Below are 22757 nucleotides of genomic sequence, written 5' to 3'. Positions count from 1 at the left end.
ACTCAATTGTCATTGGAACCACCGCCCATAATAAGCCAGGCCCTACGTGCTAACCCTAAACAGGGTGGCAGCCTGCTGAGGTGGAAAACTTGGCTAGGCTCCGGAGTCTCCTGGAACAGCATCCACAGTGTCCAGGGGACAAGAGAGTTACTGCTCACACCGAGAGCTGTGAAGATAGCGATATGCATGATAAAAGACAACAGATACCAAGACCACAAAGATTCAGATGTTGGAATTATCTGAGAAGGATTTTTAAGACAGTCCTCACAAAAATGCTTCAACAGACAATTACAAATACTCTCAAAACAACTGAAAAAGAAAATCTCACTGAAGAAATACAAGCTGTAAAAAGGAATCAAATGGAAATGATAGAACTGAAAAGTAAAATAGCCAAAATTTAAAAATTCACTGGATGGGTTCAACCACAGGATAGCAGAATACGACAGAGGAGAGAATCCGTGAACTGGAAGATGGAACATCAGAAATTATCCGTTCTGAACGACAGAGAGAAAATAGAAAAAAAAATGAACGGAGCCTCAGAGACCCGTGGGACAATATTTGTATTATTGGAGTCCCAGAAAGAGAGGGAAAGAGTGGGTCTGAAAAAGTATTCAAAGAAATAATGGCTGAAAACTTACCAAATTTGGCAAAAGACATAAGCGTACAGGTTCGAGAAACTGAGTGGACCCCAAATAGGATAAGCCCAGGGTAATCCCCTACGCATCACAGGACGTGCTGAGCCATGAGGCCCGCAGCCGGCAGCCCGAGCACGGAGGATTTGAACCGCTGTCCAGGGATCGCCCTGCGTTCAGGCAGAGAACTGCTGGCTTAAGAGCGGTTAGGAACAGAGGTTGCTGTTCCTGAGGCCCTGAGGCAGTGGTTCCCAAGCCTTAGTGGGCATCAAAATGCCTGGGAAGGCTTATGAAAACCCAGATGGCTGGACCCCAGCCCCAGAATTCCAATGCAAGAGGTCTGGGGTAGGACCTGAGAATTTGCCTTTCTAGCAACTTCCCAGGTGAGGCTAATGCTGCTAGTCAGAGACCCTACCTTGAGAACCACTGCGCCAGCATCTCTGGCTGATAAGGAACTCATTATGTGTCTCAGCGGAGGGTCCCTCGGATCCTCAACCCAGCAGCCTCACATCCCCGGGTGTGCCTGGAACTGTGTGTAATCAAGAAGGAGGTGAGTCCCAGGGGCCAGGAGTGCACGTAAGTCAGGAGGCCTCGTCTCACATTCCGGGGCTGGGTGACCTTGGGCAGGTCCCTCTGTGTCTCTGGGCCTCAATTCCCCATCTGTGAAATGGGGAGATTGGCTAGGCCATTTTCTTGGAGGAGCCTTGGGACACTGGGAGGAACGAGGGATGGAGCAGCAGGTCTGGCCCCAAGCCTCTCCCTGGCTTCTGTCGCCCCAGCTCCGCTTCATCTGTTTTATATCAGAGTTCACATAAGTTTCACGTGACAAGAGGGTTCCTCTGCTCAAAGAAGTTGGAGAATTCTGATCCTGATGCTGTAAAAGGCCCTTCCTGACCCACATCTGGAACCTTCCCGTGGGCCGCCTGTGGGCAAACAAGTCCCCAAGGCAGGTCCTCCAGCTGAGGCAGCGTCCAAGGGTGACACAGAACTTCTTCTCTGTCCTCACTGAGTTCATGAGGAAGCCCAGAGATGAAAAAGGCACCCGGATTAGCATCGTTGCTCAGAAGCGAGGCCTTCCTGGAGTGGGTGGGTGGGACGTGCACTGCATGGCCCCCACCTCACCTTTGGAGGCATGGTCCTCGGTCCTGTGTGCTGCATACTCACATGGCCTCGTGAACACCTAGGGACGTGACCTGCCACCCCCCAAGCCCTCGCGGGCAGCCCGGTGGCTCCCAGGAATGAGTGCTGGCGTTTGGCCCTATGCATTGTTGCCTGAGCTGCTGGCCCGGTGCTAGGGGCAGGGACCTCCAGATGCAGAAGATGTGGCCCCTGCTCTTTACCAGCCCACAGGCCATGGGAAGACGGGACAGGACTCCTAAAGGTGCTTCCCTGGAGCAGGAGGCCCCCACCTCGTCCGGGTGGTCCAGGCTCTGCCACGTGTCCTCCCCTCCAGGATGCATCCCACGCTCACCTCTGAGCCAGGAGGGCGGTGCAGAGAGCTTCCACTCTGCTGTCTCCAGCGTGGCATTGAAGAGGTGGAGCGGGAGCTCTCAGGCTCCTGGGCCCACCCATGGCCGCCAGGGCTGTGAGCGACACAGGCAGATCAGGTGGTGGGACTCCCAGGGGGAAGCCAGGGCCCAGTGCTCAGACCAGCCCTTTGTTATTTCAAGAGAAGCTAGAAATTAGGATTTTAAAGTGAAATCCCTCAATTGCAAACAGCTCAAGATTTGTTTTAATGAAATAGTCTGCAGGACACCTTCGGTTGGTGGTGGCCTCCATTTGGCGCCTCTGGCACAGGATGGCACAGTTGTACCCCAGCACGGGGGGCCCTCCCTGACTCCCTCCCCAGCTCTCCTGGCCTGTCTAGTGAGGAGACTGGCGTGGGTGACAGACGACACCAAGGCCTGTGGCTGTGAGACAACACAGGCACCCTCCGGGGCATGGGTCGGGCTCCGTGGTATTTCAGGCGTCATGGGTGGGCATGGGGACGTCACCCCTCCCTGACTTCTTCCTTGGTCAGCTCTCTGGGGACGTAGGTCACGACTGAGGCAGGGCGTGATCTTCAGGGCCCTCTGTGTGTCACTAGCCCTCCCCGCTGACCTGGGCTGAGCCCCGCCCGTGCCTGGCCGAGCCTGCCTCCGTGCATGACAGAGCTGTGCTGTGTCTGTTTCAGGATGCCCCTATTCCAAATCTGACCCTCTCCCAGGACATGGAAAGAATGGCTTGGACCACCGGGTAGGTACTCGACCGCTCCCCAGCACGCAGTGTACTAACGATCGCCGTGAGCCTGAGCGCGTTCCCACGGCTTCCTGACCATGCAGCCAGGAGGAGGGGCCCGGGGACCCTGCTCACCGGCCGCCTCTGCCTGCTACTCCTCCCTGCTCCCCCCAGGGCCGTGCTGCTGCTTCTCCAGACCAGGGCCAGACCAGAACTGGGCAACGTCACTTCCTCCCCTCCACGCCAGGCCCCCAGCCCCCAAGGATCTCAGTGTGTGGGGGCGGGGAGGGGGGCCACCCAGAATAATCAGACCCTGTCTCAGCTCCCTCCTGACCATCCTTCTTCTGTCACCCAGAGCCTAATGAGGATCGTTGTGTTTCGTGAGCAATGTGAGCCAAGGGTCCACTTCCGTTCCTGGAATGCCATTGGCCCTCCACTAGTCTTACTGTCACTGTTATCACCACTGATGGTGTCGTTAGAATCTATAATGATTACTGTCACCATTGTCACCATTGATGGTATCATTGACACCTATGATTGTTACTGTCACCACTATCCCTGCTGATAGTGTCGTTGGCACCTGTGATGATTACTGTCACCATCATCACCACCCATAATGTTATTAGCGTGTATTATTACTGTCACCATTATCAGCACTGATGGTGTCATTGGCATCTGTGATCATTACTGTCACCATTATCCCCACTGATGGTGTCATTAGCACCTATGATGATTACTGTCACCATCGTCACTACTCATGGTGTCATTGGTATCTATTATTATGACTGTCACCCTTATCACAACTGATGGCGTCATTAGCACCTATGATGTTTACTGTCACCATTATCACTACTCATGGCGCCGTTGGCACCTATGATGATTCTGGAGCCTACGCGGTGGTTGGCTTTCTCTGGCTGCTCCCAGTTGAAGGCTGTTTGCCTTCCTCTCCCGAGTTTTCAGAATCTTGGGACATCCGAATGTGAGCCCAGATAGTTTGGTGACCGGCTTGTTCCCCTGGAAGGGCTAAGCCCGTTTTTGCCCCTCTTCCCCCTGCTTCGCTAGGTCTCCAGTGAGGACTTCTCAGGTGGGGTGGGCATGATGGCCCCAGAGACACACACACACACGCACACACACGCACTCACGCACACACCGCCCCGGGGACCTACCATCGCCAGGCAGCCCTTCCCGGTCTGAGGAAGTCTGTCCATTAGCTGAGGCAGTTCAGCCCTCAAGAGTTGGGGCCCCGTTTGTTGCACTGCAGTGGTCTTGGCAATAAGTGTGTAATGCAGGGGACAGCCTCCCGCAGAGCAGGGCAGGCCTCACGTCCAGGGCCAGGCCACAGGGACACATCTAAGAGCAGGACACGCTCACCAGAAGCCGCTGGCGTACTCGGTTTTCTCTCTGTCCCTCAGGCTCTGCAGGACCTGCTGCTGTGTCTGTCCTGAGCCCAGGCACCTCCACACAGTGTGACCCTAGTGAGCCCCCCCACTAACCGCTCTCCCGTTTGTTCCGGAATGGGCCAGTCGGGGAATGCGCACGCAGCATGCTTCTCTGCATTTTCTTCTTGCTCCACTCCACGTCTTCCATGGAAAGCCAGGGGCGGGGCCGGGGGGGCGGGAGCGTGAGGAAGCTCCACCAGTGTCCACAGGACTCCCACAGTGCAGGAAGTTTAAATCCTTAGGCTCGGTGATGGCAGTCCTGAGGGCAGTGGGGAAACTGTCTAGAATGTTCTCTGCTCACCTGGAATAGCTGTTCTCTGACTCAGGGGCCCAAGGAGGGCATTGGCCAAGGACTGGGACATGCTAAGGGGTTATACCCCTCAAACCAAACCCTGGGCTTTTTTCCTCAGTGTGTGGCGGACGGGAGGAGAATTCTCTGGCTTCTAGTCCTGCGTCAGTGGTGTCTGGGGCGCTCATCTTCTGGGGGGGGGGCCCTTCGTGGTTCACGTGCTGGCATGGCCTGGGCTGAGGCCTCCCCACAGCTGCAGAGGAGGCCACGGCCTCCAGACGCTCCAGCCCCTGAAAGAGTTCGGGAGCAGCTGATGCAGACACTCCGCGGAGGCACCGTCTTCACGCCTCTCCTAGAACAGAGAGCAGAATCTGGAGCTTTACAGAATTCAGAGCTAAACCCTCGGGGAGAGTTTCTCCTGCTGGCCTGCAGGCGGCGGGCAGACTGTTCGGATCCTCTGCGTCCTGCATGTGCTTGGGGACTTAGCCTAGGCGGAATTCATCGTCACGTGAAGATTTTCGGCTTTTCACCTTGCTTGTGTGGCCGATTGGTGGAAATTACTGGTGACTTTGCTTTGGGAGTCTTTCTTCCCTGCTAACGTTCTCTCCCGTCTTTTTTTCCCTCTTCCTAAGACTCTTATGCAATTTTATGCCCTTTTCTCAGCGGGAAGGCCAGATAATTGATCTTTCAAACGACCAGCCTTTTACTGAGCAGCTGTGCTGACACCTGGACTGTCCCCCTTCGCCCTGGAGGTCCCCCGGGAGCGCACCTCCACCCACTGTTGTCCCTGGCCTGCGGTGCTCCCGGGTCACCCATTAAGTTGTTCTTTGGTTTGTTTCTACTTCCAGAAAGGCTTCGCCCTTGGTGGCCTAAAGTAAAAGCACAGATGCAGTGAGACCAAAAACCCACTAACACAAGTCACCAAGGAGGAGAGGAGGAAGTCGTAGGGGAAATTCCATCCAAAACGAGCAAAAGAACACTGTGTGAGACGAACCGTCGAGGCTCAGCTGCGAGCTTCCTGCGAGGCGGGGCGCAGAGGCGGACGGGACTGTGCGTAGCCCTCACTGCGATGGAAGGAGGAAGCAGTTATCAGGGGAGGCACAGGCTTTGCTGGCTCTCGCTCTGGAAGGGATCTGTCATGCGGGGCCAGCACCGTGTGTCCCAAAGCTTGTTCAAATGTCCTGCTGACAGCCCGCCCCAGAGCCTGACACGTGGTAGAGGCTCTCACCTCTCGTGGGATGGGTAGGGGAACGGCCACCTGCTGCAGCCTTTCCTGTGGGTGGCACAGCACAGGTGTCCCCCTGTGCCGCCTGTAAGAGAAGGACCACTGGCTGCTGACGGATCCTTGTGGTGGCCCCTTGGAAGGACCCTGATGCCAGATATGAACAGACTGAGCTCTCCTACTGGCAGGTGGAGACTGTCAGATTAGGTTATGAAAAAGAAAGAGAAGAAGGAAAACATGTGTCAAGATCAACACAAAAGTTATTTTTTAAAGGATTAGAAGTCAAAGGGTGGGAAAGAGATACCAAAATCACAAACAGGAGGAAAGCATGAGGTGCTTCCACGAAGGTGGAAGCTTAAGATTAAAGGGAAGTAATAGCATTACGGCGCGAAGAGAGAGCGCTGGTCCACGGGGACGCGTTATAAAGCGGGCACAGCATTCATGAATTTAAAGGCACCGCGCGCCATGGCAATGCCGGAGACCTTGATAAAATGCAAGCACTTTGAAATGAGCCATAGGGATCTAGTGAAGAAAAAAATAATGAAAAGTATAAAGGGCAATTGAATAGTGAAAACAGCAGTCTAATAGGTATCCGAAAACAATTCGTATCTTTTGAACCAGGGTTTCACATGTCCATAAAGCGTTTACAGAAATGCTCATGGCGAACAGTGGTGAACAGTCATGTGACTACAAAGAAAACCTAACAAATTTTACAAGTTTGATATCTTCCACCGATAATCCTGGAAAGGACACGTGCATTCGTATCAGACAGCCCGGAGTTCGCATCCCGGCTCTGCCACTGACCGGCTGTGTGTTTGGGCAAGTTACTTAAATTTTCTGAGCCTCTATTTTCTAGTCTTTAAAAAATTATCCTTACCTCTTAAGGTTCTTGAGAAGACAGACCACGTTATTTTGTGCGATCTTCTCGTGAGCTCTGTAGCATGGCTCTCACGGGTGTAATGATTATGAAAGCAGGTCCTTCCCTCTTCTTACTTCCGCTTCAGCAGCTGCTGAGTGAACAGCACATTCCAGCATGAGCCTTAGCAAGAAAAGAACAACGGCCCGTGGTGAATGGCCACAATTTTATTCTCTCTATTATCAATCCCAGCGTAAATTTTTGGAAAGTAAAAAGCACGAGTTAAGATTTTTACAGCTCCAAGTATTAGCTGTGTCATCTTGGGCAGGTTGCTTAACCTTTCTGAGCCTCATCCATAAAATGGCGATCATGCCCACCTCCTGGGGTTTGCAGTGAAGATTAGTGAATATGTCTGTGGAGAAGCTGGCACGTAATAACGCCAAACAAATGGGAGAGGTAAACAGTTTGTTGCTTTTAAATTCTCTAGTGCCTCTGCTGAGAACCACAGGGGATCAGACAGGCGTGTGCCTGTTGGCGCTGCCTCTGTGGGGTTCCCCTGGTCCCTTAGCTCTCCTGCCAGCTTCCACGTTGAGGCAGGGACTTAAGGCTCCCCTACGCCAGAGGGGTCTTGAAGATCGCAGCCCCACATGGCACTTAGAGGACCAGGAGTAGACAGACTGCCCTTTCCCTGCCCTGCATGGATCAGGTGCTCCTGTCTCCACCCAGAAGGTGGCCGCCCGCCCTCCCGCCCTCCCGGGAGCCTCCGTCTTGGCTCAGAGCCTGGCGGACGAGCGAGAGCTGGTGTTGCTGCTAGAAAGCAGGTTTCCACGTGTCCGAGGCAGCAGTGGGGCCCGGCGTTCTGATGGCCTGTGATGCAGAGCGGCGGGCGCTGGGAGGCGGCGTTTCTCTTCCCATCACAGACAGGCCGGCCGAGAAGGCGAGCGGGTGCCTGCCACCTTGCTGTGTGCGGGAGGAGGGTCCCCGCCAGGCGGCCAAGTGGGTGCTTGTCAGTGTCCTGAGAAAGCGCCTCAGAGGGTGGTTCCTGACAGTTCCCAAGGAGAAGCACTCAGTGCCGTGGAGGAGGGTCCCCGAGCAGCCCGGGCGGGCACCAGGACGCCTGGCTCAGGGCCCCAGGGCCGGGACTAGGGGAGGCGAGCGAGGCTCTAACCAAAGACTCAGCAATCATGAGAAACGATGTTTGAATGCAGTGTTTTCAAAAATCCAAATGAATGCAAAAACGCCATGATGAACCAAATATCAAAAATTTAAATAATTTTTTTTTAATTTCCTCCACTTCCATGTTCACCCCACTCACCACCCTAGTCCAGGCTCTTCTCGGGGCCTCAGTTTCCCGTATTTACGATGCAGGACTTTGGACCCGGGGCTTTCTAGGGTCTGTCTGACCCCTGGCTCTCTAGCCCCGTGACCAGCTCCTCACTCACCGCCTGTCGTGATGAACTAGTGCTGAAACCCAGTGGTGAAGAATATCACCTCCCTTGAACTGCCCAACTGTCTCCCTTGAAATTTAATCCCTGCGCCCCATTTCGGAAGCGCCGGCCAAGAGCGGCGAGTCTGTATGTGACCCGGTCCCAAGTGCCGGGGATACAGGCGCCAAGAGAACTGTGCTTGCAGGGCATCAGTCCCCTGTGGGCAGCGGACGTCCGGCCGAGCCAGAGCTCAACTCAGGGTACCAACACCAGGGGCAGGAGGTAGACAGGGGAGGGATCCACGACCCCCGAGGGCCTCAGAGCGCGCCTCCCGGGGCAAGGACCCTTCGGGAGGTTTGCGGGGTTTTGTCAGCTGGGCAGAAGGGAAAGAGAATCGCAGACGTTAACGGTCGTGATGCGCTAAGATGGCAAAGTTCGCTGATGGTGCTGTGGGCAGGTGAGGGAGGCACTGAGACTGGTGGGGGGCTCTCAGGTCCACGTCCCTCGGAGGGTTGCCTCCTGAGTGTCATCATCAGTCACAACCACTCTGTGTGGAGTGCTCATGACACTCCAGGCTCTGTCCTGTGGGACCCCCGAGCACCTGGGGATGGCTGGGTCTGGAGGGGAGCAGAGGCCCCCATGGATGGCCCCAGCACTGTGCTGGAGCCCCCACCTAGTGAACCGCCCACTGGGGTCCATGCCAGCAGCAGAGCTGAGGGACCAGGCACCTGAGAGCCGACTTTAAAGGCGGGTAGGATTTGCCTGGAGAGGCAGGGTCAGTGGTGGCCTGGAAGGCATCCGGAGGCCTGTGAGCAAACCTGCCAGGTGTGAGGTGGGCACACCCCCTCCAGAGCCGGGCACCCAAGGCACGGTGGCACCGCCCTCCCTCCCCCGGGCTGCCCTGCAACCTGCCTCCCGCCGCCCTCTCTCTTTCTTTTCCAGAATGCCAATCTGGCCCCTTGTGGAGCAGACCTGGATGCCAGCTGGGGCACGCGAGGTACAAAGCGGGGACCCCCTGTGGGTCTCTGGCTGGGGCAGGGGTTGCTAACACGTTTCCACAAGTCTCGTTCTGGAACCACCTCCTCTGGGGCCGGCTGGCAGAGGGCTCCGAGCACCAAGCACCGCGGAGTGGAGGGGGCTTGGGGGCACTCATTTCCCCTCCTCTTCCAGTCGAGGATCAGTTTACTTCCCTTCTGACGTTACCTGATGCGCTCCCTTCCCTCTGACCTCGGGTGCTCCCTCCGGTCCCCTCCTGGAGGGCAGCCAACCGTCCTGACTTATTCATCACTCCAGGCCACATGGGGAGGGAGCTCTGTGCTTGAATCACCGTCCCACACCAGGGCAGAGGCCAGCCTATCGCCCGCTGCTAAACTTTGTGACAATACAGGAAGCAGAGTCACGGGCGAAAAGCCCCCAGGGTCAGAGCCGAGGGAAGCTGGCTGCGATCTCGCCTTCCACCCTGACTGGCCGCGCGGCTGCCCAGGGCTCCAAACCCGGAGGGTGACCTGTCGAGAGGTCGGGGTTACGGAGTGACGCTGGTCACGTGGCAGGTGCAATGCTCGCTCATCCACTGTCACCTCAAGGGTGACGGGGAAGCCTTGCTCTCGTGGGCATCTCGATGGCACGTGGGGACATTCGGGGACCGGTCCCCATCACCTGGGCCACGCGCCAGGGTCTCCCCCCCGAGACAGGCTTCCCTCAAGGTTCTGGGGACCCCGCCCTCCGAGGGTTCTGGTTCTGCGGCTCACGGAGGCTCTTCCATCCCTATGATTTCATTTTCTCACAAGATGCTTTCAGTCTGGAGGAAAACCTCTTAAAAAGCTAGCAGGCAGGGCTCAGGAATTTAAAAGGAGGAACTAAAGAGTTAAGAAGGTAGGACAGTAAGAGGCTGGCGGTTACGCCCTCTGAGGCTGTCAGTCTCCACGCATGCCCAAGAGGTCGGCGGGAATGCCCACTCCACAGGGGGGTAAACTGAGGCAGGCAGCTTTCTCAGGGTGACCCGGACCACCAGGGGAGACAGTACTGCAGCCCGGGAACACACTGCCGCCTCCGGCTCCCAGTCTGGCCTGCAGCCTCCTGACCATGCCTCCTGCTCTCGGTTTCCACTGGAGCCCCTCGGAGCCCCTCCCTCTGTGGCTCTGAGGATTAGAGCCCGTGCAGGCCGCTGTGGGTCGGGGGACCAGCCACTGCGGGGGATGGGGCGTGGGTGTCCCCAGGACAGGATCACTTCCGCCTTTGGGACAAGTTCCTGCACGTTCTAAAGGACCCCTGTGGTCTCGCTCTTTCTCTTACAGAGTACAAGGTAAGAGGGGCCGCCCGCGCCCACGCTGACCCCGCGCCGCCCACCTGCCAGGTGAACAGTTCCTTTTGTTGTCTTTGCCCGTGAATGTGTGTGTCAGACACAGACGCAAGTGTGTCCCCCTCCGCTGGTGTGCGCTCAGCCCTTTGGCCCGGGCGCGCGCTTCCCAGGCCGACCCGTGGTTTCTTCTCCCTGCAGATCTATCCTTATGACTCTCTCATCGTGACAAACCGAATCCGCGTGAAACTGCCCAAAGATGTGGACCGGACGAGACTGGAGGTGAGAAGGGGGTTCTGGGGCTGGGGGAGGGGGTCATTCCAGCTGAGTGAGTCTCTGCAGGCGCCTCTTCCACGGCGTCAACACTCACCACCCCGAGTGTCGCCGTAGGGGCCAGCACAGGGCCCAGCGCCGGGCTTGGGTCAGGGATGTGCAGCACTTCAAAGGCTGGAGAATGTGGTCCTGTGCCCACCCAGGGTGGCTTTGCAAAGAGGGGCACAGCCATTGGCAGCTCGAGCAGGAGAGGCTCCGTATCAGTGCTTGACTCAGTAGGATTCGTCTGTTCCCTGAGTACCGACTTTCAGAAAATTGTCACAGCTCAAGATTTCTCATTTGACCATGTTCCCAAAAAACTAGAACAGTAAACTGATCTGTGCAGAGCGAGTGCATGTTTGAAGACCCCACAGGACGTCAGCACAGAGTCAGTATTTGGATAAGGTTTGTTGACTGAAGGGACTGACCTTGCTGACACCTCCTGTGACCCGAGATCCGAATATTTGACTTAATCCTCACGGTCATCCTACAGAGTAGTCAGCATCCAGACGATGGACGTCCCCTCCTGAGCCGGGTTGTGAATGTTTCTCTGCCTTTTAATGACTGTTTTGCTGGGGTCAGGGGTCTGGAGGCCTCAAGGCACGAGGCCGCCCTGCCCCACCTGTGCCCCAGGGCTGGGCACACAGCAGGTGCTGGGAGCATCTGAGGCATGGTGTGTGTCCAGCCAGCGCCGGACCCGGCCTGCCTGCCCACCCAGCGGGGGCCCGGGCAGCTGCAGGAAGCGGGGAGCACAGGCAAGGATGCAGCCGAGGGGCACCAGCAGCTCCAGAGCGCTGCCAGGAGGCAGTTGGATCTGTAAAGAATTGCCATCTAAGGTGGGACAGACCGAGTGCCAACATCTAAGGAGGGGTGGGGCCCGTCCGGGCTCAGGAGGAAGCGCCCAGGTGGCCCTTGAAGGAGGGACCAGACTGATGAGCAGAGAGGGGAGAGCCTGGAAGGGTCATTCAGGCCAGGGGACCCAGGGAGTAAAGCCTTCAAGAGGGGCCTGCGGGACGTGCCCTGGACAAGAAGGGAGGCCTGCCCGATGCCACGGAGCATGTGCCGGCCTCCCTGTGCTCGCTGGCCGTGTGCTCTGGAGCCTCGAGTCCCACATCTTTAAGATGAGGATACTGACATCCCCTGGCAGGGACGCTGTGCACACGGGAGATCACGTGGAGCCTCTGGGCCAGGGCACCGGAGTAGTGTTGGCCAGGAGGGGAATGGGGACACTGGTGTGGCCGTGGCACTGCGGGGAGGCAATCCATTTTGACCCTTTCTGTTGCAAATGATAGGAGTCTGACCCAAAGTGACTTAAGCAAAAAGGGAATTACTAGCTCACGTGACTGACAGATTCCTTCAGGTGTGGCTTGATCATGTCTCAGGACCCAGTTTCTTTCCTTCCATCTCTTAACGGTGATGCCTTTGTGTGTGTTGGCCTGGCTGATAGACAGATTCTCACCTCGCCTCTCCCAGCCTCAGAGTCTGCAGGGAGGAGACCCAGCTTCCCTCCCTCCCTCCCTCTGTCCCTCCCTCCCTCCCTCCCTCTCTCTCTCTAGTTCTCTCTCTATCTCTGTCTCTCTCAGTAGTCCCAGCCACAGCCTCATCTTCACTTCGTGGTGGGTAATCTGACCAGCCCTGAATTAACCAGCTTGACCCGGGGCCTGCCATGCCCCCGCTGGCCGGCTCAGCCACAGCCCTACCGCTAGAGCTAGAGAACAGCTGAGACCACCTGAGCTGAATGGGCCCAGGGGTAGCTCAGAGCTCTGGGAGTGGTCCCTAAAGACAGGGAGGAGGGTGCTGGGCCACACGCAGTCAGCCAGCGTCCAGCTGCAGGGAGGCGAGGTGCTGAGGCTGAGGGGGGGGCGCGGGCGGGCAGCAGAGCCCTGTAAGTCCAAGGGTGCTGCAGCCCACCGGTGCGGCCAACCCGCCAAATCCCGCAGTCACCCAGGACATGTGAGGCATTGCACCAGGCGAAGGGCCACAGAGACCAATGACACAAGGGCCCTGCTCAGAAGGTGCTCAGTCTAGCAGGACATCTGGACCTCACCCTACAGAAGAGGAAAGACCACTGAAAAGTTCTGACCTGTTAGGATAAGCACGGGTCACCCGTGGGCAGGGTGTCAGGGGCCAGCTGGGGAGCTGCTGTGTGAGTCTCGGGGAACAGGAAGCCCCAGGTATGACCTCCAGCCCCCGGTGCAGCCTGGCCCATGGAGGCACTCAGAGAGGCACAGAGCAGGCCCAGAATCTATTAGGGCGACTCATGCTTGGGGGGTGCCCGCCGTGTGGTCCAGACAACCGAGTCCTGGGCGGCCTCTGCCTGGGCCTCACGTGTGACAGCCGTGCTTTCTCCTTGGCTCTTGCTGAAGTCGGATCCTTGTTAATTGTGCTATGTGTCTGCTATGTGTCCCAAGGACTAATGCCACTACTGTAAAATGGGGTGCTTCCAGCCAGCTGGGTGGCCGCCCAGTCAAGAACCGCCTGGAGGGCTCCTATTTGTTGTGTCTTTGTTCCTTAAAGGGCACGTGCCCTGTGGGCTAACTGCTCTCCCCACAAGAGGTGAGCTCAGAACCGGACGCCCAGTGTGCCTGGCACGGCAGCGGCCTCAGCGGGAGCCCGGGGAACTTGCTGCTTCCTTCTTGGGACTGGGGGCTCTCTAAATGACTCCCATCCCCTCTTTTTTTTTTGCTACAGTACAGAATGAAAGATGCAAAATATCACTTGGTTAATACGTGCAAACGTTCCCTTTAAAAAAACTGTGACGACCCACGAGGTCATGGGTTTAGTCATTCAGATCTCCAGGAGCACACCCAAGGGTGCGTCTCTTTGTGATGTTCTCCTCCTTGGCTCAGCCAAGCCAGGGGGCTGACTGGAAATGTTGCCACACAGGGGCCCGTCCCACGTTCTTCAGGGCCTGGGGCTGGGCTGGGAGCCAGGAGGGGCTCAGGAGCAGCCACATCCGGCGGGAGAGGAGGCACCTGGTGTTTTTATTTCAGGGGAGAGAGCTTTATTTTTAATATAAAAACAATTCATAACTCTTGTAAAACTCCAGAAAAATATGAAGAAGAATGTAAGCATTGCCTGGAATTCCCCCCACAGAGTCGCGACTCCTGTGAGCTCCGTGGTGGACATGCTTCCGGAAGTCTCTGTGCACAGACCCACAGATAGAATCCTGTTTTGGATGAGGGGACGCAGGTCATTTGTGCAATCTGATGTCTGCTTTTGTCTTTTAAATTCTCGTGAACATTTTCCACGCCAGCTAATGCGGCTCCGCCAATCCTTTTAAACGGCTGTGTGGTGGCCCCGTGTCCGTGTTCCACACGCGGGAGGGGCCAGGAGGCAAGGCTGTGCTGGAGCCACCACGATTCTGCTCACGCCCCATTGGCTGGAGCCTGGTCACATGGCAAAGCCACATGCAAGGCAGGCTGGTCTGCTGTGTGCCCGCCCAGTGGGAGGAGAAGAGGGATCCGGGTGGGCAGCTGCTGGGGCCCCCACATCCCTGCCGGGTGGGTCCCCGGAAGGAGGACTGCCCCATGGAGTGCGCGAGGCGCGTTGTCGATCCTTCCTGCCAGTGTTAGCTGGGTCTTCCGTTCACTTGGTGCACGTGTGCCAGGCACAGAGCCGGGTCCTGGGGCTGCGTGAGGAGCAAAAACCAGCATGCGCTCTCCCTCACAGACTCAGTCTGACAGGGGAGGCAGGCATCAATCACCTGATAACCCAGATGAGTGTGTATAATTATACACCAAGATCAGGGCTCTAAAGGGGAGGAACATGGGCCTGAGAGTGACAATTAACTGGGTACAGTAAGTGTGCGTGCACATGTGTGTGTGTGTAAGGTGAGGGATGGCCAGTGGGGAGAGAATTCCAGGAAGAGCACACTGCACGTGCAAAAGCCCTGGGGCAGGAGGAAGCATGGGCCATTTGCCTGTAAGAAGGCAGAGGTGGCTGTGCTTGAGCAGGGTGACAGTGAGGAGGGGCCAGTCCTCCCCGGGCCCTGGGCCACATTAAGCAGTTTGGTTTTCAGTCTACAAGCAATGCCTTTTAAGCTGGGGGACAGCCTGATTAGGATGGTGACGTAGAACACCTCCCAGGCTGCATTGTGAGGCCTGGGGTGGCCGTGTGGATGCAGGCAGGCTGTTTAGGAGGCAATAAGGTTGTCCGGGCAGGAAATGATGGCATCTTGGATGGGGTGGTGGCAGTGCCGGGACGAGAAGTGGGTGGATTCAGGAAGTACTGGGGAGGTCGAGGGGGCAGGACTTGGTGACAGAAGGTGTAGTGTGGTGAGGGGCAGGGACCTGCCCCGGAGGGCTCAGGGCATCGGTTGGGGGGCAGGGGTAGTGGTGGTCACTCGGCGGGGCAGGATGAGCCCAGACTCTGACGGTGACTGACATTCTGGCAGACGGGATGTGGCCAAGGGGAGTCAGGATGCTCGGCCTGGCCAGTGAAGGGAGTACATGGGTGCCTGTGGCGCCTGGGAGGGGCTCGGTCCATGTTGGGGGCTTAGAGGTGATGTGACAGGCCTCTGCTTGTGGCTCTGGAAGTGCGGGCACGTGGAAGGCGGTCAGGTGACTCCTGTCACCTCAATGGGCAGAGCAAGGATCAGCAGGCCCATTTGGGGCCCAGTGTGAGGCCCTTCCTGAGACTCAGTGCTGTCTGTCCCGGGGGTCTGGGTCCGCCCTGCCCTTGGGAGCCCAGGGCCGTGCCTTGGAGGATCCCGGGCCCGTCCTGCATTTGCAGTTACCTTCTGAGGGCCTGCACTGCCAGGGGCTTCCAGTCTGGCAGGGGAGCCTTGTCTGTCCCCAGGCCAACTCAAGTGTCCTCTCACTTGAGGCCACTCCCTGCCCACCTCTGCCCAGCACTTGCCAGAGGCATCACCCTTTTGTTCATGCTTCATCCTCTCGCCTTCCAAGGGCGGCATCCTGGTGGAGGGAGAGCACTTCGGGTCAGGCTGTGACCAGGTTAGGAATCCAGTCTCCATCATGTCTAGCTGTGTGGCCACGGACAAGTTGCTTGACCACTCAGTTGTTTTGTTCATGTCACTCCCACTTTACCAGCCGAGAGAGAACCGAGTAGATGACTGTGGATCAGGAAAAGCTTTCCATGGAGCTGGGGTGCTGGGGGGCTGGGGGACGGCCAAACACAACAATGGCTGAGAACTTAATGGCAGGTGGCCCTGTGTGAATGGAGGCAGAGTCCGCCACGGGGCTCTGCCACCAGGAGGAGGACGGAGACCCCTTCCTGATGCTCGATACTGGGACTAAGCAGAACGCTTGCAAACTTCTCAAGTTTGGCTTATTTACAAGTACTCATCCCGCTGACTACGCGCCAGCCTGTTCCAGCCCTGGACATGTCAGCACACGTGGTTTTCACAGCTCGATGCAGGAGCTCCAAAGGAGCCCCAGGAGGTGCGGAAGCTGGAGGGCTCCCCTGGGCCCGCGGCTCGCCAGAGGCAGAGCTGGGCTTCAGGCTGAGGCGTCGCTCGGAGCCCCTGCACGCTGCTGCCTCCCGGACAAATTACAGTCTGCAAGATGAATTTCTAACCCTCTTCCATGCCCCACTTCCCAATGCACACATGGGGACATTCTGCCCCTTACGAGGGTACAGTAGCCAGGGTCCCCCAGAGAACGGAACCTACAGGAGATAAATAGGTAGACAGACAGATGGCCAGATAGGTACAGACGGACAGAGACAGAGGTATATTAAGAAATTTACTTTAAGGAACTGGCTCACATAACTGGGATGGCAAGTCGGCAATCTGCAGGGAGGAGTGGATGCTCTGAGGCAGAGTTTCTTCTCTGGGAAGGAAGCCTCAGTTTTTGCTTTGAAGGCCCCCAACAGCGTGGATGCCCCTGCACCCCCCTGCCCCCCATTATTGAGGGTGATCTTTACTTAAAGTCAACTGACTTGGGAACCGTGTCTGCAGACCACATTCACAGCAACCCCTAGACTAGTGTTTGGCCAAACAGCCAGGCACCGTGGCCCGGCCAGGCTGACACATGAAGTGTAGCCGTCACAGGAAGCAAGGGCTGCGGGTGAGCAGGTGCGAGAGGAGCTGCTGGTTCGGCCTGGGGCCTGGAGGCAGTGTCCGGGGGAGTCGCCGGGCTGTGGTGTGGTGAATCCTTCTTGATTCAACACTCCAGACCTTTCTGAGGCAGGGCTGACTGCGGGAAGGGAGTGGCTCCTTGCAGTGGCATCTTGTGGTTTCCTGAGCAGCCTCCACCAGACCCTGGGGCTAAACGCGCACACCTGCGTCTGCTCCAGCAGTAAGAGCGCTCTGTTGGAATGCGCCTGAGAAATGAGGCCCGCAGTTAAAGAATACCTCCTTTGTTCAAACTCCTCCGTCTTGTCTGATGAGAACCTGCTAGACTGCGGGTGACGGTGCAGCTTCCCAGCCACGTGTGTCTGAGAGATGGGTATGCACCAGAAGCCAGGACTCCAGGGCCTCCCTGCCCAGGCTCGGAGGACAAAGGGGAGCAGTCCCAGGCCAAGTGGCAGGGATGGGGAGGGAGGGGCAGCTGCAGTGGGAGCAGGGCAGGCAGGTGGGATCCACTCCTGCCACTCAGGCCTCGACAGAGGAGGGAGGAAGCTGGGAGGCAGGGTGACAGGGAAGGCACACACACGGACAACACAGACTGTCCCTGGAGAAGGGTGGGAGACCGGGGTGAACAGACAGGCTTGTGCCTGCCCTCACGGAGCTGGGAGCCAGACAAGGTCAGCAGGGACCCAGCTCTGAGGAGCACGGCATGCCCTGCCCTCCGTGGGGCCTGTTTGTCTAGGGCAATCCAGGAGGGTCCCCTGGAGGAGGGACCTGTAGGATGAGGGGGCGCCACTGTGTGAAGTGGAGAAAGAGCGTTGCAGGCTCTGGGGAGGCGTCGGGGAAGAAGACACCCTCTACCCTCTGGTCCTTCTGGTTGGGCTACAAATTAAATCGACACGAGACAAAGTAACGGGCGAGCATCTAACCAAGCGTGCACGCGTGCTTATGCGCGGGAGACGCTCAGAAAACTCACCAAAGACAGGGGAGGGTGTTCTTTGGATAAACACCCAGTAGTGGGATAGCTGGATCGTATGGTTTTCCTATTTGCAGTATTTTGAGGAATCTCCATACTGTTTTCCACAGTGGCTGCACCAGTTTGCACTCCCACCAGCAGTGGATGAGGGTTCCCGTCTCTCCACATCCTCTCCAACCCTTGTTTTTCTTGTCTTGTTAGTTATGGCCATTCTGACGGTGTCAGGTGATATCTCAGTGTAGTTTTGATTTGCATTTCCCTGATGATTAGTGATGTTGAGCATCTTTTCATGTGTTTATTGGCCATCTGTGTATCCTCTTTGGAAAAATGTCTGTTCAGATCCTCTGCCCCTTTTTTGATCAGGCTGTTTGTTTCTTTGTTGTTCAGTTGTGTGAGTTCCTTATATATTATGGAGATTAACCCCTTGTCAGGTATATGATTTGCAAATATTTTCTCCCAGTTGGTGAGTTACCTTTTCATTTTGTTGATGGTTTCCTTTGCCTTGCAGAAGCTTTTCAGTCTCATGAAGTCCCATTTGTTTATTTTTTTTCCTTACCTAAGGAGACATGGTATTCAAAAAGCTACTGCTAAGACGCGTGTCGAGGAGGGTACTGCCTATGTTTTCTTCTAGGAGTTTTATGGTTTCAGGTCTCATATTCAACTCTTTAATCCATTTTGAGTTATTAAATTTTGTGTATCATGTAAGATAATGGTCTACTTTCCTTCTTTTTGCATGTGACTGTCCAGTTTTCCCAGCTGAAGAGACTTTCCTTTCTCCATTGTATATTCTTGGCTCCTTTGTCAAAGATTAGCTGTCTATAGATGTGTGGTTTTATTTCTCGGCTTTCAATTCTGTTCCATTGATCTGTGTGTCTGTTTTTCTGCCAGTACCATGCAGTTTTGATTACTGTAGCTTTGTAGTATGTTTTGAAGTCAGGGATTGTGATGCCTCCGGCTTTGTTCTTTTTTCTCAGGATCATTTTGGCTATTTGGGGTCTTTTGTTGTTCCATATAAATATTAGATTCTTTGTTACGTTTCCTGGAAGAATGTCATTGGGATTCTGATTGAGATTGCATTGAATCTGTAGATTGCTTTAGATAATATGGACGTTTTCACTAAGAAATGGAAGATACTCCATGCTCATGCGTTGGAAGAATAAACACAGTTAAAATGTCCATACTAATTGCTTTCTGACCTGCCTCCCCATCAGGTGTGGGATCTCTGTGAGGGGGGGGCGGCCTGGTCTGGTTTATTTCTGTGTCGCAGCACCGGGTACCCACAGGGGACTAAAGGAGAGAGCCGAGGGCACGAGTAGAGCACGGCCCTTCACACCCCGTCTCTCCAGTAATCCTCAAGGCTGGCGCTCGCTGCTCCCCATGCTGCCAGCTGTCACACCCCGTGCTGGTTCCGGGGCACGGGGGCGGTGAGGTCCTCCTGTCCCTGCCCTCTGGTGCTCGTTCCTGAGGGAACCAGAACACAGCTCGCTGAGGGTTCAGCGGCTGCTGAAGCTGCTCCTGCTGTTGAATTTTTAGGGATTTTGCACGCTGGTTGTCAAACACAGCCGTTACTGAAAACCAAACGTAAACTTGACAATGACATAAATTATAGTTAAAGCAAAAGTAATAAACACTCAAAACTCATTCCTTCCTACCTTCTTCATTGCATTTTACTGCCGTCGATGTCTTGAGGTCGCGTCCATCTGTTGGATCTGTATGGGAGAAATATTCTACGGTGGGATGTTGCTGGGTGTGCACCGGTGCCCACTGAGCCAGGGCTCCAAGGACGAGGAGCTGTTCCTCAGGGCCTGTGCGGAAGACGGACGGGAGGGGATGGGAGCAGACACGTGCAGGGCCAAGCTCGGATCCGAGGGGCAGTTAGGGCAGGCTCTGCAGAGGTTGCTGACAGTCTCCGATCATAACAAACCCACTGGCCGTGTCTGTTATTCATCCCCGCACCTCCAGGAGGTGGTCCTAGGGCGAACCCATCATACAAGTGGGTAGACTGAGGCTCCGGGAGGCCAGCTGCTCACCCAGCATCCCAGAGGCGCTGGCGTTCGTGCCCTTGACTGCCACGCTGTGCAGCCTCTCCATGTACCCCCAGACGAGGCGTGGGACTGGGAGACCAAAGAGCCCGTCATGATCCCACAGCAGACGCTGGGGACGGGGGAGGATTCGAACTCAGGCCTGGGCCTGGCTGGCTTCTTTGCTCACTTTCCACACCTCAGCTTCCTCGTCTGTGAAATGGGTTGTAATAAGCCATCCACCTCCTGCTCGCAAATTAGATGAAATTGAAATTAAATGAAATAGTAGACGTGACCACATGAGCCAATCCTCCGAAACCTCAGCAGTTCCCAGGCAGGTGGAAGGCCTCATCCTGGCCGTGTTTAGGAACTTGATCTGCAACGGGAGATGAATTTGCAGACGTCAGGAGTCAGGGCTGCGGCCCCAGCTGGGCCGCTGGTCACCATGGGACCCTGACCCAGACTCCTTCCTCTGGGCTTGGTTCTGTTGGCTGCAGAGCAGGAAGGGTGGGGATGCAGAGGGACCCGGGCAACTGGAGGGCCCTGGGCACGCTGTGGGGGACCAGTGCCACCCATCCTGCCTCTGGTGGCCCACGGGGCTTTGCAAAGCTGCTAACTGCTCCCCTCTGGTTTTTCCTTTTTATTTGAAGAGACACTTGTCGCCGGAGGAGTTCCGGGAAGTGTTTGGGATGGGCATGGAAGAGTTTGACCGCCTGGCCCTCTGGAAGAGGAACGACCTCAAGAAGAAAGCCCTGTTGTTTTGATGGCCACTGAGGCTCCCGACCACGCGTGCCGATGGCAGATCCGCCGGACACCTGGCGGGAACCATGCAAACCCCTCCTGTTGCACCTGGCTCTGGCTTCTCTGTGTCGACGGGTGGCGGTGGGCACCCGGGCGGATGGGCTGGGCTGGGCTGGGGCGGGAGGAGGACCCCCAGCGGGGCAGCCCCTGTTCCTGCCAGTGACCTCCCGCCTAGCTTAGGGCCCAGGCGCCTGGCTTTGCGCTGCTCCTTCCCGTTGTTGCTTCTCATCAGGGAGATGCTGCAAAGTAGCTGTCCCAGGAGACGGAGGGACATTTACACGGCCCCCGTGCGCTGCCCCGGCCCCCGCACTAGGCCCCTGGGGCACAGAGGTGACCCAGACTTGGGATTCAAGGAGGCTCGTCAGTGAAGGGCGCCGACACAATCACGGTGGGGCACTTGGGTCCCAGCGCCCGCCCGCTTAGCCCCCGGAGGCTGGCCTGGCACACAGCGTCTGGCTCTCGGTGCCCACAGGCCAGGGCAGGGAGAGGGCCGCGTGGAGCGAGGGGTCACGGCTCGTGCAGCCATTTGTGACGAGCCTGTTTTTAGGGACGAACGTCACCTTGAAGGGGCACCTTCCAGCAGGGCCCTCCGTGCACTGCATCTTTCTTCCAAATCATCCCCTAGATGCCTAAATGATATCTTTAAAGTAACACAGAAGTTTTTATTTTATTAAAAAGTATAGCCTACTTAAGTATAAGACGACATATATGAAGAGTCTAGTTTTGCGGTCCCACGGAAGGGGGGCGCCCCCAGCCTTACTCTCCACTGTTCTGATCTGTGTGGTTTCTGTTCCTGGTGGGGGTCCTTATACATAGGGCCCCTTGTCTGTTTGATTGTTGCATTTTTTCTTTCTCACCTGTCACACGGGTCCCCGTAAAGGCAGACCCCCTAAATGATTCTGTTTGTAAGCGTGCGCCAAGGACAGCCACCACTGTTTTCCTGCTGGTATTTTCCATGTCTTGGAGACAAACCCCCTCCTCTGACGCCCAAAGCCCCAGAACGAAGGAGTTCCTCACACCCAGCCTGATCCCCACGTAGCTGTTGGTGTGCCCTCTTGTGACATAGCCAGTGGCGTCCCACCTGTCCCACAGTAAAACAGAGACATGCCTGGGAGTGACGGCTGGTGCGTGGTCCTGAGACAGACACCCGGGGAGGGAGGGCTGGGGGATGCTGCCATCTGCGAAGTTAGCCGAGCGTCCTGCAGCAGGAGCCGGCCCGGTCCCCCTGCGAGGCGTCCGTGTCTGTAAGGAGGTGTGGCTTAAGGGGGGCTGCCTGTCACCAAATGTTCACCATGTGCGCTGAGAGGCTTATAAAACACTATAAAGATGTCACCACAGTCTGCTTCCCACTCTTCTCTGGAGCTGCATCTTCTCGTGTGTCCTGGATGTTCCCACCCGCGAGTCCACATCACTCAGCTTCCTTCCAGCCCTGTCCCACGCCACGTCCCTTGCACACCTGGCTTCCCACCAGCCCGGCTTGGCCAGGGAGGGGCATGTCTAGCCCCTAATGTGCTTCCTCCCATTTGGTAATCTGAGCCTGAGCAACTGGAACCCAGTGTCCTCATTAGTGCTCTGTCACGTCGGGTCCCAGGGAGGCCTGGAACAATAAAGGATGATATATTCTAACTTGTGCTAGTACAAAGCCACTTCTTATAAATGCACGTCGTTTCTAACAGCCCGGGCCACCTTCTGCTGGTAGAGCTTGGAGCGGGCATCCACCGAGAGTGGTGGCACCAGGTGTGTGCACCGAGTAGGGGCGATGCCATGAAGGGTGGGGCCCAGTGTGGGCACCCCAACGCCCCGGGGCACCCCTGTCAGAGGGATTTGGATCTCTGCTCTCAGAAGCACATCTCAGCCGGGCACAGGTGCCGATGGTAGAGAAGTGCGTCAGAGCCGATGTCTGCCCTGGTCAGGTTGGGGAGACGGACCAGCACACAGACAGTGACCACAAGACTGACCGCTGCCCTCTCAAGGAGGCCCCCACCACACCCAGAGGCCAGGTGAGGCTCTCTGAGAAGCTGCTGCCCAAGCTAAGTCTTGACAGATGAGGAGGCCAATGAAAGGAAGGGCGTTCCGAGCTGAGGGAACAGCAAGAGGAGATGCACTGAGGCTGGAGACAGCCTGGCAGTTTCTGGAAACTTCCGTAGTTGTTATGACCGGAGCACATGGCTGAAGAAAGAAAGAGAGTGCAGGCAGAGCTCCCCCGTGGGAAGGCCCAGCAGGCCTGTCCCACCTACC

General features: G+C 56.5%; 1 protein-coding gene across 49 annotated transcripts in view; it reads left to right on the top strand.

The window, feature by feature from the left end:
- ABLIM2 (actin binding LIM protein family member 2) overlaps window positions 1-22145 on the top strand; it is a 156863-nt gene extending 134718 nt beyond the window's left edge. For 41 of the 49 annotated variants that reach the window (XM_070613378.1, XM_070613367.1, XM_070613401.1 and 38 more), the window contains 5 exons: window positions 2806-2867; window positions 9025-9079; window positions 10377-10435; window positions 10580-10660; window positions 20369-22145. In XM_070613378.1, coding sequence (XP_070469479.1) covers window positions 2806-2867; window positions 9025-9079; window positions 10377-10435; window positions 10580-10660; window positions 20369-20482 — 371 coding nt within the window. In that variant the 3' untranslated portion in view covers window positions 20483-22145. The remainder of the gene's footprint in view (window positions 1-2805; window positions 2868-9024; window positions 9080-10376; window positions 10436-10579; window positions 10661-20368) is intronic. The other 8 variants (XM_070613383.1, XM_070613394.1, XM_070613393.1 and 5 more) reach the window with 2 other exon arrangements.
- Window positions 22146-22757: the final 612 nt, after the last annotated feature.

The sequence above is a fragment of the Equus przewalskii genome, chromosome 3 (genome assembly GCF_037783145.1).
Source record: "Equus przewalskii isolate Varuska chromosome 3, EquPr2, whole genome shotgun sequence".
In the NCBI taxonomy this organism is placed as follows: Eukaryota; Metazoa; Chordata; class Mammalia; order Perissodactyla; family Equidae; genus Equus; species Equus przewalskii.
Note: the sequence above shows the minus strand (reverse complement) of the source record. Positions and strands in the feature narration are given on the sequence as shown.